At 41.3% G+C, this 14,108-nt stretch overlaps 1 protein-coding gene across 1 annotated transcript in view; it reads left to right on the forward strand.

Annotated features, from left to right (window-relative positions):
* The first annotated feature begins 5,128 nt into the window (after nucleotides 1-5,128).
* Nucleotides 5,129-14,108, forward strand: part of LOC122540302 (ankyrin repeat domain-containing protein 65-like) — a 171,229-nt gene continuing 162,249 nt past the window's right edge. The window contains exon 1 of the mRNA XM_043675807.1: nucleotides 5,129-5,193. Coding sequence (XP_043531742.1) covers nucleotides 5,165-5,193 — 29 coding nt within the window. The 5' untranslated portion in view covers nucleotides 5,129-5,164. The remainder of the gene's footprint in view (nucleotides 5,194-14,108) is intronic.

Genomic DNA, 14,108 nt, shown 5'->3' on the forward strand with positions numbered 1-14,108 from the left:
CCAAGTGAAAGGCTGCATTAGTGAGTACAGTGGGTTTTTTCTTGATTATATGTTTTTGGAGATAAGTCTCTTGATTAAACGTAAAATATAAGCCATAGCTATTAATTTAACCTGGTGCAGTGTTTTGTCGAGGAATAAGCCGGTGTTATTTTCTGGGTCTGTAGATTGTGAAGGAGCAAAAATGGCCTTTAATAGAGTGATATGTACTTCATATCAGATGTGGGAGTTTAAAGAGAGTTTAAGGGTTACTGTGGATTATATCTGCCATAAGTGCTGTTGGATGCGAATCTTATCAGATCGAGTGGATCGGTTGGAGAGACAGACAGAAGCAATGAGGAATTTGCAACAGCTACAGTATGTAATGGATGGCAGTTATAGGAAGGGGGGAAAGTCTCAGATACAGTCACATACACAGGTTAACTCCAGGAAGGGTAAGAGAGATAGGCAGCTAGTGCAGGAGTCTTTTGTGGATATACCCATTTCAAACAGGTATGCTGTTTTGGAAAATGTAGGGGATGATGGATTCTCAGGGGAACGTAGCACGAACAGCCAAGTTTCTGGTATTGAGACAGGCTTGAATGCAACGAGAGGTACGTCATCTTCCAAGAGATCAATTGTGTTCGGGGATTCTGTAGTTCAAGGTACAGACAGACATTTCTGTGGCCAGCAGAGAAAAAGCAGAATGGTGTGTTGTATCGCTGGTGCCAGGATCAAGGATGTCTCAGAGAGGGTGCAGAATGTTCTCACGGGGGAGTGGGGCCAGCAGGAGGTCATTGTCCACATTGGAACCAACGATATAAGAAGGGAAAAGGTTGAGATTCTGAAGAGAGATTACGGAAAGTTAGGCAGAAATTTAAAAAGGAGGTCCTCAAGGGTAGTAATATCTGGATTACTCCCAGTGCTACGAGCTAGTGAGGTCAGGAATAAAGGACAGAGCAGATGAATGCATGGCTGAGGAGCTGGTGTATGGGAGAAGGATTCACATTTTGGATCATTCGAATCTCTTTTGGGGTAGAATTGGAAGGGGACTAATATACTGGCAGGGAAATTTGCTAGAACTGCTTCGGAGGATTTAAACTAGTATGGTGGGGGGGGGGGGACCCATGGAGATAGTGAGGAAAGAGATCGGTCTGAGACTGGCACAGTTGAGAACAGAAGAGAGCCAAACATTCAGGGCAGGCAGGGACAAGGTAGGACTAATAAATCAAACTGCATTTATTTCAATGCAAGGAGCCTAACAGGGAAGGCAGATGAACTCAGGACATGATTAGGAACATGGGACTGAGATATCATAGCAATTACAGAAACATGGCTCAGGGATGGGCAGGACTGGCAGCTTAATATTCCAGGATACACATGCTACAGGAAGGATTGAAAGGGAGGCAAGAGAGGAGGGGGAGTGGCATTTTTGATAAGGGATAGCATTACAGCTGTGCTGAGGGAGGATATACCGGAAATATATCCAGGGAAATTATTTGGATGTAACTGAGAAATAAGAAAGGGATGATCGCCTTATTGGGATTGTATTATAGACCCCCTAATTGTCAGAGGGAAATTGAGAAACAAACTTGTTAGGAGATCTCAGCTATCTGTAAAAATAATAGGGTAGTTATGGTAGGGAATTTTAACTTTCCAAACATTGACTGGGACTGCCATAGTGTTAAAGGTTTAGATGAGAGGAATTTCTTAAGTGCGTACAAGACAATTATTTGATTCAGTATGTGGATGTACCTACTAGAGAAGGTGCAAAACTTGACCTACTCTTGGGTAATAAAGCAGGGCAGGTGACTGAGGCGTCAGTGGGGGAGCACTTTGGGGCCAGCGACCATAATTCTATTCGTTTTAAAATCATGATGGAAAAGAATAGATCAGATCTAAAAGTTGAAGTTCTAAATTGGAGAAAGGCCAATTTTGACGGTATTAGGCAAGAACTTTCGAAAGCTGATTGGAGGCAGATGTTCATAGGTAAAGGGACGGCTGGAAAATGGGAAGCCTTCAGAAATGAGATAACAAGAATCCAGAGAAATATATTCCTGTTAGGGTGAAAGGGAAGGTATAGGGAATGCTGGATGAATAGAGAAGTTGAGGTTGTGGTTAAGAAAAAGAAGGAAGCATATGTGAGGTGTAGATGGGAGAGATTAAGTGAATCCTTAGAAGACTATAAAGGCAGTAGGAGTATACTTAAGAGGGAAATCAAGAGGGCAAAAAGGGGACATGAAATAACTTTGGCAAATAGGGTTAAGGAGAATCCAAAGGGTTTTTACAAATACATTAAGGACAAAAGGGTAACTAGGCAGAGAATAGGGCCCCTCAAAGATCAGCAAGGCGGCCTCTGTATGGAGGCGCAGGAGATAGGGGAGATACTAAATGAGTATACTTGATACTAAACTATGGAGAAGGACGTGGAAGATATAGAATGTGGGGAAATAGATGGTGACACCTTTAAAAATGTCTGGATTACAGAGGAGATGCTGAAAGTTTTGAAATGCATAAAGGTGGATAAATCCCCAGTACCCTCGAACTCTGTGGGAAGCTCGGGAAGTGATTGCTGGGTCCTTGCTGAGATATTTGTATCATCAATAGTTACAGGTGATGTGCTGGAAGACTGGAGGTTGGCTAACGTGGTACCACTATTTAAGAAGGGTGGTAAGGACAAGCCAGGGAACTATAGACCGGTGAGCCTGACGTCGGTGGTGGACAAATTGTTGAAGGGAATCCTGAGGGACAGGGTTTAGATATATTTGGAAAGGCAAGGACTGATTAGGGATAGTCAGCATAGCTTTATGCGTGGGAAATCTGTCTCACAAACTTGATTGAGGTTTTTGTGACTTCTCCAAAAAACTTTGTTTTTTGTTCTTTGTTACTTCTTCAAAAGGATTGATGAGGGCAAAGCGGTGGATGTGATCTTTATGGACTTCAGTGAGGCGTTCGACAAGATTCCCCATGGGAGCCTGGTTGGCAAGGTTAAATCTCGTGGAATACAGGGAGAACTAGCTATTTGGATACACAACTGGCTCAAAGGTAGAAGACAGAGGGTGCTTATGGAGGGTTTGTTTTCAGACTGGAGACCTGTGACCAGTGGAGCACCACAATGATCGGTGTTGGGTCCACTACTGTTTGTCATTTACATAAATTATTTGGATGTGAACATAGGGGTTATAAGTTAGTAAGTTTGCAGATGACACCAACATTGGAGGTGCAATGGACAGGAAAGAAGGTTACTCAGAGTACTACAGGATCTTGATCAGATGGGCCCATGGGCTGAGGAGTGGCAGATGGAGTTTAATTTGGAGAAATGTGAGGTGCTGCATTTTGGGAAAGAAAATCTTACCAGGAGTTATACACTTAATGGTAAGGTCCTAGGGAATATTGCTGAACAAAGAGTCCTTGGAGTGCAGGTTCATAGTTCCTTGAAAGTAGAATCATAGGTAGATAGGATAGTGAAGGCGGCATTTGGTATACTTTCCTTTATTGGTCGGAGCATTGAGTGTAGAAGTTGAGAGGTCATGTTGCGGCTTTACAGGATACAAAGATATAAAAGGGACCTAAGGGGCAACTTTTTCATGCAGAGGAAGGTGTGTGTATGGAATGAGCTACCAGAGGAAGTAGTGGAGGCTGATACAATTACAACATTTAAGAGGCATCTGAATGGGTATATGAATAGGAAGATGTTTAGCGGGATATGGGTCAAGTGCTGGCAAATGGGAGTAGATTAGGTTAGGCTATCTTGTTGGCATGATGAGTTGGACCGAAGGGTCTGTTTCCGTGCTGTACATCTCTACAGATGAATCCCCAGTGACTCTTTTTGTTGTCACGCTGTTGGTTCTGGGGGGATATGGGTCAAGTGCTGGCAAATGGGAGTAGATTAGGTTAGGCTATCTTGTTGGCATGATAGTTGGACCGAAGGGTCTGTTTCCGTGCTGTACATCTCTACAGATGAATCCCCAGTGACTCTTTTGTTGTCACGCTGTTGGTTCTGGGAGGAATTTTAGTCAAAATGAAAGAAGAACATTTAAGGATCTTTAGATTGAGCTGTGCAGTCTTTCCATCAACCTGAGGGTATAACAGGTCAATTCAATGTGACATCTCATTGGAGAATGTACCTCCAAAAATGCAACATTTTCTCAAAACTACACTTCAAGTGTCAACCTGGATTATATTCCCAAGTTTGGAATAGCTTTGAGATCAAAGCTCACCAGGATATGAGTGTGCTGGCAACTATTATAACCTGAAAGAGCTGTGCTGCTTAGAAACTGTTTGTGAATCTTTGTCCCCACCAACATGTGTGAATAGGTGCCAAACTCCAACTTAAAAGTCAACCACAAATTAATGCTAGAAAAAAAATGTTTCCGGCAGCTATAGTTTTGCCTGAGATCAAATGAGGGTTGTTTTAAATTTGCACAAACTGCCTCAGGATTTGCATTGTTCATGGTTGTTGGGTGGGGAAAAGGAAGTGATGTAGTCATTTGATTCCAGTTTGAATTAATGAATGAGGCACACTCTTGTTTGAGCTCTGGCTTCCAAATACTTTAATTTCTGAATAGAACCTGTTCAGCGACGTTATGGCACAGCTCTAGAACAGGTGGGACTTGAAACCAGGCCTTCAGGTTCTGAAGACAGGACACTGTCACTGCACCACAAGATCTCTCTATCTTCCAGAGTAATCATCCTTAGAAAATCAGACCAGCTGTAAAAGCAGTGGTAAGTAGGTTTTGTTCGCCACATACAATTGCTCCATTTTTTGAGTGCAATAGTGCAGTATTGGAAGAAAATGGTCGCTTTCTCTACAGTGTGCAACATTCTGAAATGCAATTACAATTGCAGAGGCTGTTCAATCCGCCATCATGAGAGCTTTATATTTAAAAGGGTCAGTTGGGCCTTGATCAGCCAGGTTTACTCATTAAAGCTGAAATGCTAACATGGCAAATACTTCCAAGTCAGAGTGATTAGAAATGATTTGCTTGTTTCTGCAGTCAGAGTTTTGATTGTTGTACAGCCACAGGTTGTGATGGGAGACAGCTTTGTTCTCAGTTTTAATGTACCCTCAATATCAATGGATCGTTTGGTTAGTTATTAACTTGACATTTGTTCCTGTTGCTCTTTATAACTCTTTACATTCAGTCCTGCAGGAAACACACAGGTTGAAATGCTTCAGTGAACAAGAATGTTGGAAATTGTGACCACGGAGCCCTTGTGAGTGACCTCAGTAGTAACATTATTGCACCTCTCTGTTTTATTCTATTGTTTTCGCGCAGGTGAGATGGTAATTTCCAGGAATATCTCAGTCATATGCAATCTACAGGGTGCGAAAGGCTTGCAGCTGAGCTGTGAGAAATTGTTTGCTGTTAAGAACACAATGATCTGGTGTAGATTTATGGCAGAGATAAATGATTTATTTCAGTTAAACTTAACTATGAAGCATGTTTACATGTGTTTGTTAATTTGAGAAGAACCAGAAAGCATATTCAGGGAGAGGCCACAGTAGGTGGAAAAGTGTCACCACCCAATAACCATGTTTCATCCAAAACCAAGCTTCTCGTCCAATCATTTCTAATAGTGTTGTTAATATTGAGTGTTAAGTTTGGTAATAAATAAACATCAGGAGAAAAATGGAGAGAGAATGGATTTGCCAGCTGGTAGAGACCATGTGATGAATAGAAAAGTGGCTTTGATTTGATATGATTTATTATTGTCACATGTACTGAGATACAGTAAAAAGTATTGTTTTACATGCTATCCAGGCAAATCGTATCATATATAAGTGCATCAGGGTAATAGAACAGAAAGCTACAGAGAATTGTTACAGCTACAGAGAAGTTGCTGAGAAAGATCAATTATAATATATGAGAGGTCCATTCAAAAGCCTGATAACAGCGGGGAAGAAGCTGTCCATGAATCTGTTGGTACGTGCTTTCAAAGTTTCATATCTTCTGCCCGATGGAAGAGAGTATAACCAGGATGGAAGGGGTCTTTGATTATGTTGGCTGCTTTCCCAAGGCAGCGGGAAGTGTAGCAGGAGTCAATGGAAGGAAGGCTGATTTGTGTAATGGATTGGGTTTGTATTCTCAACTCTCTACAATTTCTTGTGATCTTGGGCAGAGCAGTTTCCAAACCTAGTTGTGATGCATCCCGATAGAATGTTTTCTATGGTGCATCCAAACAATTAGTGAGCGTCTTAGTGGACATGCCGAATTTCCTTAGCAAGGAAGTGGCAGTGGGATTGCTGCTCATAAGAAGATAATGTAAGATGCTCCTTTGGATAAAAACTGCATAATGTAATATTTAATTGTACAGGGTTAGATTGTGTGTGTCCATAACCTTTGCAGCATCTATTGTCTTCAGCCATTTACTGTTATCATATGGGAGTAAATTGAATTGGCTGTAGACTGATGACCTCAGAAGGTGGCCGAGGTGGATCATCCAATGGAAGCTTCTGGCTGTTGCTGGTTGCAAGTTCTTCAGCCTTGTCTTGTGTGCTGATCATTGATTTTGGAATTTTCACCTCCTGCTCATTGTTTAATTGTCAACCACCTATTGCTGGCTGGGAATGGTCAGACTGCAAAGCTTAACTCTGACCTGTTGCTTAGCTCTGTCAAATACTTGCTGCTTCCACTGTTAGCATGCAAACAACCCTGTGTTGTAGCCTCACCAGAATTTGGAGAAGGTACATCCAGGATATCACTTTAAATTCAAGGATAAATGGACTCAAGTTTGAACTACTATACATCAATTGTTTCTTGATAGCTGAACATACAGTGATCAAGTGGTCTTCCCCATCTGGATTTACCTTGTGATCTCCAAGAGAGCATGTTTCTCTGTAAAGCAGTTGATTTACAAGTAAGCATCTTCCTGACACAATTGGGATTAAATAATCATCACCACATTCACAACTGTGGTAGTTGAATATGGAATATCTTGTCTCTACTGGCTTCAGTTCTCCTGCGTATTAAAAGTTAAAATCTAAAAGCTAAAACAAAGTTCATTCCAGCTTAGGGCACCCAATTTGATTCCACACCCTTTCAAAACTGTATCAGGCTCTAAGATTGGGTAGAAGGAACAGCATGAAGTAAGCGTAAGTCTGGCACGAGGGTGATGCCTCCTACTCCAATATGAGGGATAGATATCATCATCTCCATCCAGAAATGACACCAAATATGGAAATAATGAGGATGTTAACAGCTGGAAGTTTCTTGTTACTATGAACTGCTGTGACTGTTGCTTTCTTTGTGAGAAAACCAGGCAGTAGCTGTAATTTCCTATGTACAATAGGACGTGATCTTTTTAAACAAATACGTTGCTAAATCAGAATGGAGAGAAACATATACAGACATAATCATATTGGAATCCAGCAACATAGTCTCTCCTTCTGCACTTTGGTGAGAGTGTGAGGGCAAAGCTGGAGTCATGACCACATGGAATGAAGTGGTCGAGGAATAAATAGAGAACTAACTCTTAACAGGAGAATGATGTCTGCTTGACAGATCTGGTGCCCTTTGGCCTGTGACTGAAAATGCACTAAGATTTCTCATTTTTACCAAACGTGGAGAATGCTATTGAAGCTACTGTAGCAAGTAGCAGAGGCAAGTACCACAGGCTGAAAGAATTTAGCAGCTGCTTGTGGGAGTGGTTCTTGGCATCATTCAGTTATTAAATTGGCTCTGACTATTAGGCTGTTTTTTTCTTGCCTTTTATCCATCATTCACTTATTCAGTATTTATTTTGTATCTGTAGAATCCTAAGACGCACTTTCTGATATTTAGTGCGATCTTGCTGCTGCCAAAATGTCAGAATAGTTTCTCCACTGCTATAATTCATCAAATGTACTAAAGTAATATAATATATTGAGTAACTCCAGACGGAAATATAACACAATGACGACATACATTTGTGTAGCATCCTTCATGTGGTTAATAATGCCTCAACTCTTCACAGAATTGATTTTCATGGAAACTTTGACACCAAGCCGGTTGAGTTAATAGAATAGTTGTACGAAAGCTTGGTTGAAGTGGTAGATTTTAAGGAATGTCTTTTTAAAATATCTATTCTTTCATGGGATATGGGTAATGCTGGACAGGCCAACACTTATTGCCCACCACATTTAGAATCAACCACATTGCTGCAGGTCGAGAGTCACATGTAGGTCAAATCAGATAAGGAGGGCAGATCTCCTTCTCTAAAAGACTGTAGTGAACCAGATGGGTTTTTAGAATGGTGAACAATGGCTACAATGTTGTTATTACTCTAACTTTTTAATTCAAGATTTTTATTGGATTCAAATCTCACTGTGTGCCATAATGAGATTCGATCTCATGTTCCCAGAATATTAGGCTGAAGTTCTGGATTAATAGTCCAATGACAAAACCACCACATATTTAATTTTCTTGTCTTAAACCTCTCTTGATCCCTCTCTCCTTTTTTAAGGAGGGTGTTTCGGAGCTGACGTGTATGTGAAAGCTTGGCCAACAACAGTGGAGTGATTTAAAACTGGGAACACATAAGAACTTAGAGTTTGAGGACCCCAGAGCTCCCAGAGGCTTATGGGGTGGAGGTCAGAGATCTAGACGGCACGAGGTCGAGGTCAGAGATCTAGAGGGCATGGGGTCGAGGTCAGAGATCTAGAGGGCATGGCCATGGATGGATTTGAAAACTGGAATGAGAATTTCAAAATTGAGATACTGTCGCACCAAAAGCCAATATAAGTCACTGAGCACTGAGGTGTTTAATGCATAGAAAATGGTTTGAATTATGGTGTGGGTAGTGCAGTTTTGGATGAGCTCACATTTTAAAGAGGGTTGAAGAAGGGATTTTGGCAAGGACTTGCCAATAAGCAAGTGGGTGGCATAGTGGCACAGTGGTTAGCATTGCTGCCTCACAGCGCCAGAGACCCGGGTTCAATTCCCGCATCAGGTGACTGACTGTGTGGAGTTTGCACATTCTCCCCGTGTCTGTGTGGGTTTCCTCCAGGTGCTCCGGTTTCCTCCCACAGTCCAAAAACGTGCAGGTTAGGTGAATTGGCCATGCTAAATTGCCCGTAGTGTTAGGCGAAGGGGTAAATGTAGGGGAATGGGTCTGGGTGGGCTGCACTTCAGCGGGTCGGTGTGGACTTGTTGGGCCGAAGGGCCTGCTTCCACACTGTAAGTAATCTAATATAATCAAGGACTCTTTAGATTGAATATTTGTACTAGCATTTTCTTCATACTTGAGAGGCCTCATAGAACTAATATTCACAATAATATTTATCAGGAATGTAATATTTTCTTAAAAAGAAAGTTATTTATTTCACTTTATATTGCAGGTTACAGGGCCTCACAGATTGAAAAGTCTTTTCAGTTCGAATGGGCAACACTTTCACAGTGATAGTTAACCAGAGTGTGCAGGATGTTCTGTGTTTTGGGAGGACCAATATATGAGGTTCTAATCTCCTACTTTAAGTTTCCTGCGAGGCCTGTTTGACAGAAACTATGTTTGCCTCAAACATGTCCCATACGGCTGGAGGAAAGGAACTTTCAGTCTGAACATTTCCTTGACATTGGTTTGGATTGTACCAGGTGGTCAGTGTACGCAGCAGTTCCCCTGAGTAACATCTCTAATCATTGATGTTGCTATGTTTATCACCTTTAAATAACTTCCTTTCCACGTTTAATCATTTACCGCTTTTAGTCCCATTACAGTTTGAAACACTTACCTGTTACATTTTAATCAGATATTCCTTTTGCATCACTAAAGTATGTAAGTTAGCTCGTTGAGCTTGAAGGGTTGTTTTCAGATGTTTCATCACCATACTAGGTAACATCATCAGTGACAGTCTACAGTGTAGTGCTGGTGGTATATTCCACCTCTGTATTTATAGGTCTTGGTTTCTTAAGTCAATGCAACACCTGTGGGATCACCAATATCAGGGTTCATAGCAGAAGCAGTAACTCAGAGACTTGAACAAGTTGTAGTCCCACTTTTCCAAGCCAAACTTTGGGTCCGCAAGGTAGATGACACCTTTGCCATCATAAAATGGAACAAATTAGAGGAAAGATACAACACCATCAACAATATCCTGACAGGCATAAAATTCACAAAAGAGGACTCCCATTCCTAGACATGACAGTTGAACGTACAGTTAACAGAGAGCTTCAAACCAGTGTCTACAGAAAAACAGCACACACGGACCAAATACTTAACTTCAGAAGCAATCATCCCAATACCCACAAATGGAGCGGAATCAGGACATTATTTCAATGAGCTACATCACACTGCAGCACCCAAGAACTACAAAAAAGCAGAAGAAGAATATCTATAGAATGTTTTCAAGAAAAACAGGTACCCAATAAACATAATCCGCTGATTCCTCAGAAACAAACCCAAACAAGCAGACACAACGCAACCAAAAACTATAGCCACATTACCCTTACATCAAAGACATATCAGAAATGACTTCCAGACTACTCAGACCCCTTGGCATCATGGTAGCCCACAAACCTACCAACACACTAAAACAGTGACTAATGAATCTAAAGGATCCATTAGATACCACCGGCAAAAACTAACATCATTTATAGGATACAATGCAAGAACTGTAAAAAACACTACATCGGACAAACTAACAGGAAACTTGCCACCAGGATACATGAACACCAAGTGGCCACCAAAAGACATGATCCACTATCACTAGTTTCTATACATCCAGACAAAGAAGGACACCACTAAGACTGGGACAGCACACACATCCTGGGACAGGTGAAACAAAGACACGCACGAGAATTCTTAGAGGCATGGCATTCTAACCACAACTCCATCAATAAACACATTGATTTGGACACTATCTACCTTCCCTTGAAAAAAGAACCGGAAATGACATCACCCACCTTAAGAAACCAAGGCCTATAAATAGAGAGGCGAGACATACCACCAGCACTTCACCAGAGACTCTCACTGATGATGTTACCTTGATGTACCCCTCATTACATTAGATGTTACCTCGTATGGTGATGAAATGTCTGAAAACAAACCTTCAAGCTCAGCTCAGTGAGCTAACTTACATACTTAGCATCCACCAGAGCTACAAATCCTCTTAAAAATTGCTCTCACTAAAGTGCTGTGGAGATAACAAGTCATAAGTTGCTGCATGTTACATGTTGGACTGTGGAGCATCACTTACTCTGTGTTATTACTTGCTTATTGAGGCAAGTGTAAATCATTTCATCTGTGCTCCCCTTGCTGTCATTTACCAGGTGTCGATCATAATTACTATTGAGTTGTTATAGGTTCGACAACCTTTCGGTGTGCCATCCCCATAATCATTTGCCACCTGTTACTCATGCTATATTTTATCCACTTGCCTTATGCTACCCCTATAATCAGTTACCTCAAGGTAACCATATCATCCAATTACCTGGTGTTACTCATTACATCATGTAACATCGTGTTGCTCTTCAAATTATGAGTTGCTTTTATCACCATAATCATTTACTTGCTGTTACTCTCTATTCCTTTTTTCTCATTGCTGTCATTGCATCTCTGTGAAACACCTTTGGGGTATTTTCCACATTTTACGTGCTATGTATGCAGAAACTGAATCATATTTTCAGCTACGAATCCGACAAAGCAGCTTTATGCTAATGGGCACATGCTGAGATGTTGTGAGATCTAATGTATTTTCATTTTCTTATTCTGTAATTTTCTATTCCCTGTGAGCCTTGAAGAAAACTGGGTACTTCGACGATTTGGGTTAGCAGTGAACTGGAACGAGACTGTGGCATTCAATGAATGTAAGTAGTGTGAGATAGTCTCCCCCTGTCAGCAGGTCTGAGTCTGGTTTTGTAGTACACCAGGTTTAAGGGTCTGGATTGCACTGTGATGTGGTATTAATAAGAAGGTGGCAAGGAAACAGCAGCCTGACTGATGCCCCGATTCTTAATAGCAGACTCACTCCGCCTGTGAAAAATAAATACAAACAATAGCACCCAGCCAATGTGTGAAAGAGCTGTAAATGAATTTCAGGATGGGATCTGACTCTGGCTATCTCCATTATCTGCCTTATTTTCCGCCTGAGCACTTGTTGTCAATGGCAGTTCGATATGGTTCATCTGATTCCTCCCCTCGGCTTTCCTCTGAATTTTAACAACGTCACCCAGTATTGTAAATATTATCCTTTCTAGAATATTCTGTACCATTATGTTGTTTTGAAATTGAGTGACATGTTGGAAAAACTGATTAACTGTGTCAATTCCTTTCTCACTGCTTCCCAGAAGGGATGCAAATGTGGGGAATATAACAGTAGATAAATCTGCCTTAATGTTTAACCCTTGGGAAGGCTGGATTAGTGGTGCTGGAAAAGCACAGCAGTTCAGGCAGCATCCAAGGAGCAGCGAAATCGACATTTCGGGCAAAAGCCCTTCATCAGCCCTACCTCTTGGGAAGGTTGGTCAGCCTACCATTTCACTCTAAAACTGTTTAACCAGTGAAAGAACAGACCATTTAAATATATCTTCCATTCGTTTCTGTTATCAACGTTAGCAGCACAAGTTATAAGCTCCTGATAACACTCCACCAAGCCACTAATTGAGCTATTATTAATAACTATTAACATTATTAATTAAAATCACTATTCATTATTAATGTATAATGTTGACTACTTTCTTGCTTCTCCTATATCTAACTTACTGCACTTTTTAAAAATGGCATAAACTAATAAAACTGATTCCCATGAAAACTTCCATTTTGAAGAGTGCTCCCACTATAGGCAACCCCATGGACTCAGCAGCTTTGATTCCAGGTGATCTCCACTCATTGAATCGAGGTGGTGAAGAAGGCCATTTGGCCCATCGAGTCTGCACTGCCCCTCCAACAACATTGCATCCATCCCACTCATTCCCTGCCCTAAACCTTATTCCTAGTAATCCTGCATTTCTCATGTATAATACACATTCCTTGACACTACAGGACAATTTAGCATGGCCAATCCACCTAACTTGCACATCTTTGACTGTGGGAGGAAGCTCGTGCACCCAACAGAAACCTGTGGGAGGGGTGTGCAAACTTCACACAGACAGTCACCCAAGGATAGAATTGAACCCGGGTCTCTGGTGCTGTGAGGCAGCAGCACTAACCACTGAGCCGAGCTACAAATCACATCAAAATTGCAGCCCCACTCAACAAAATGCGTGTCCAATAACAGTGGGATGCTCTTTCAGGTAAACCCAATTACCAGTGCCCCTTGCCACAAGCCAGCTAAACCTTTTTCCAGTAAGTGATTGTTGCTCTAGAAGCTTTGACCAAAGCTAAAAAAACAGGCAGTCTCCTCCTAAAGGCTGGGATTGCTCATTAAAGTCAAGAGAGTTATAGAGGTCTGGAGATGCTAGTGCTTGAATTGCTCAAATCATAAAAACTGTTTGAAACATTTACACAGTGGCAGTCAGGGAACTTTCTTAGCTGCAGGGCACACATATTCATACATTGATTTTTCTGAGACTATTGGCAGTGGGCACAGGTTAAATAATCAAGCTCAACACTTCCTCTGCAATTTTCCCTAAAGCTAACTTCTCTGCGTGAATAAAATTACATGGTGCCACCCCAGAAATTGGACTCTATGGGAACTCCAGCACAGCACTGTAAATAGGTTATCTTAGGGATGGTTTCACCTCACCATTGTAGCTCTTCATAATGTCCCAAACTTTCCAAATTTCAATTTGCACATAACTGGGTGTCCACGGTCTTAATTAACCTTAAGCACTTGTCAGAGTGCACTTACAGATCTCCTGCAGTTGGATATGATTCTGACCTTTGATCCCTTTTGCATTTGAGTAAATTCTTCCTGTTTGCAATATTGGAGATGCACCTTTGTATGTTTGCCATCGGTTACTGCTGGCTATTCACAATAGTCTGATAGAAATAACTTTGCTGCCACATCTACTCCCATCTGTTAGCAAGTCCTGTAAGGTACCAAACAAGAACTGTTCCACTGTCTAGATAACAGCAATCTAGGTTTATTCACTATATCATACCAGTTGCATGACATTGTGATCTTTTGGTTTAAATTCTGTGTTTTATGATCCTGCTCCACAGTTACCTGATGAAGGAGCAGCATTCCAAAAGCTAGTACTTCTAAATAAACCTGT

Source organism: Chiloscyllium plagiosum, chromosome 34 (genome assembly GCF_004010195.1).
Source record: "Chiloscyllium plagiosum isolate BGI_BamShark_2017 chromosome 34, ASM401019v2, whole genome shotgun sequence".
NCBI classification, from domain to species: Eukaryota; Metazoa; Chordata; class Chondrichthyes; order Orectolobiformes; family Hemiscylliidae; genus Chiloscyllium; species Chiloscyllium plagiosum.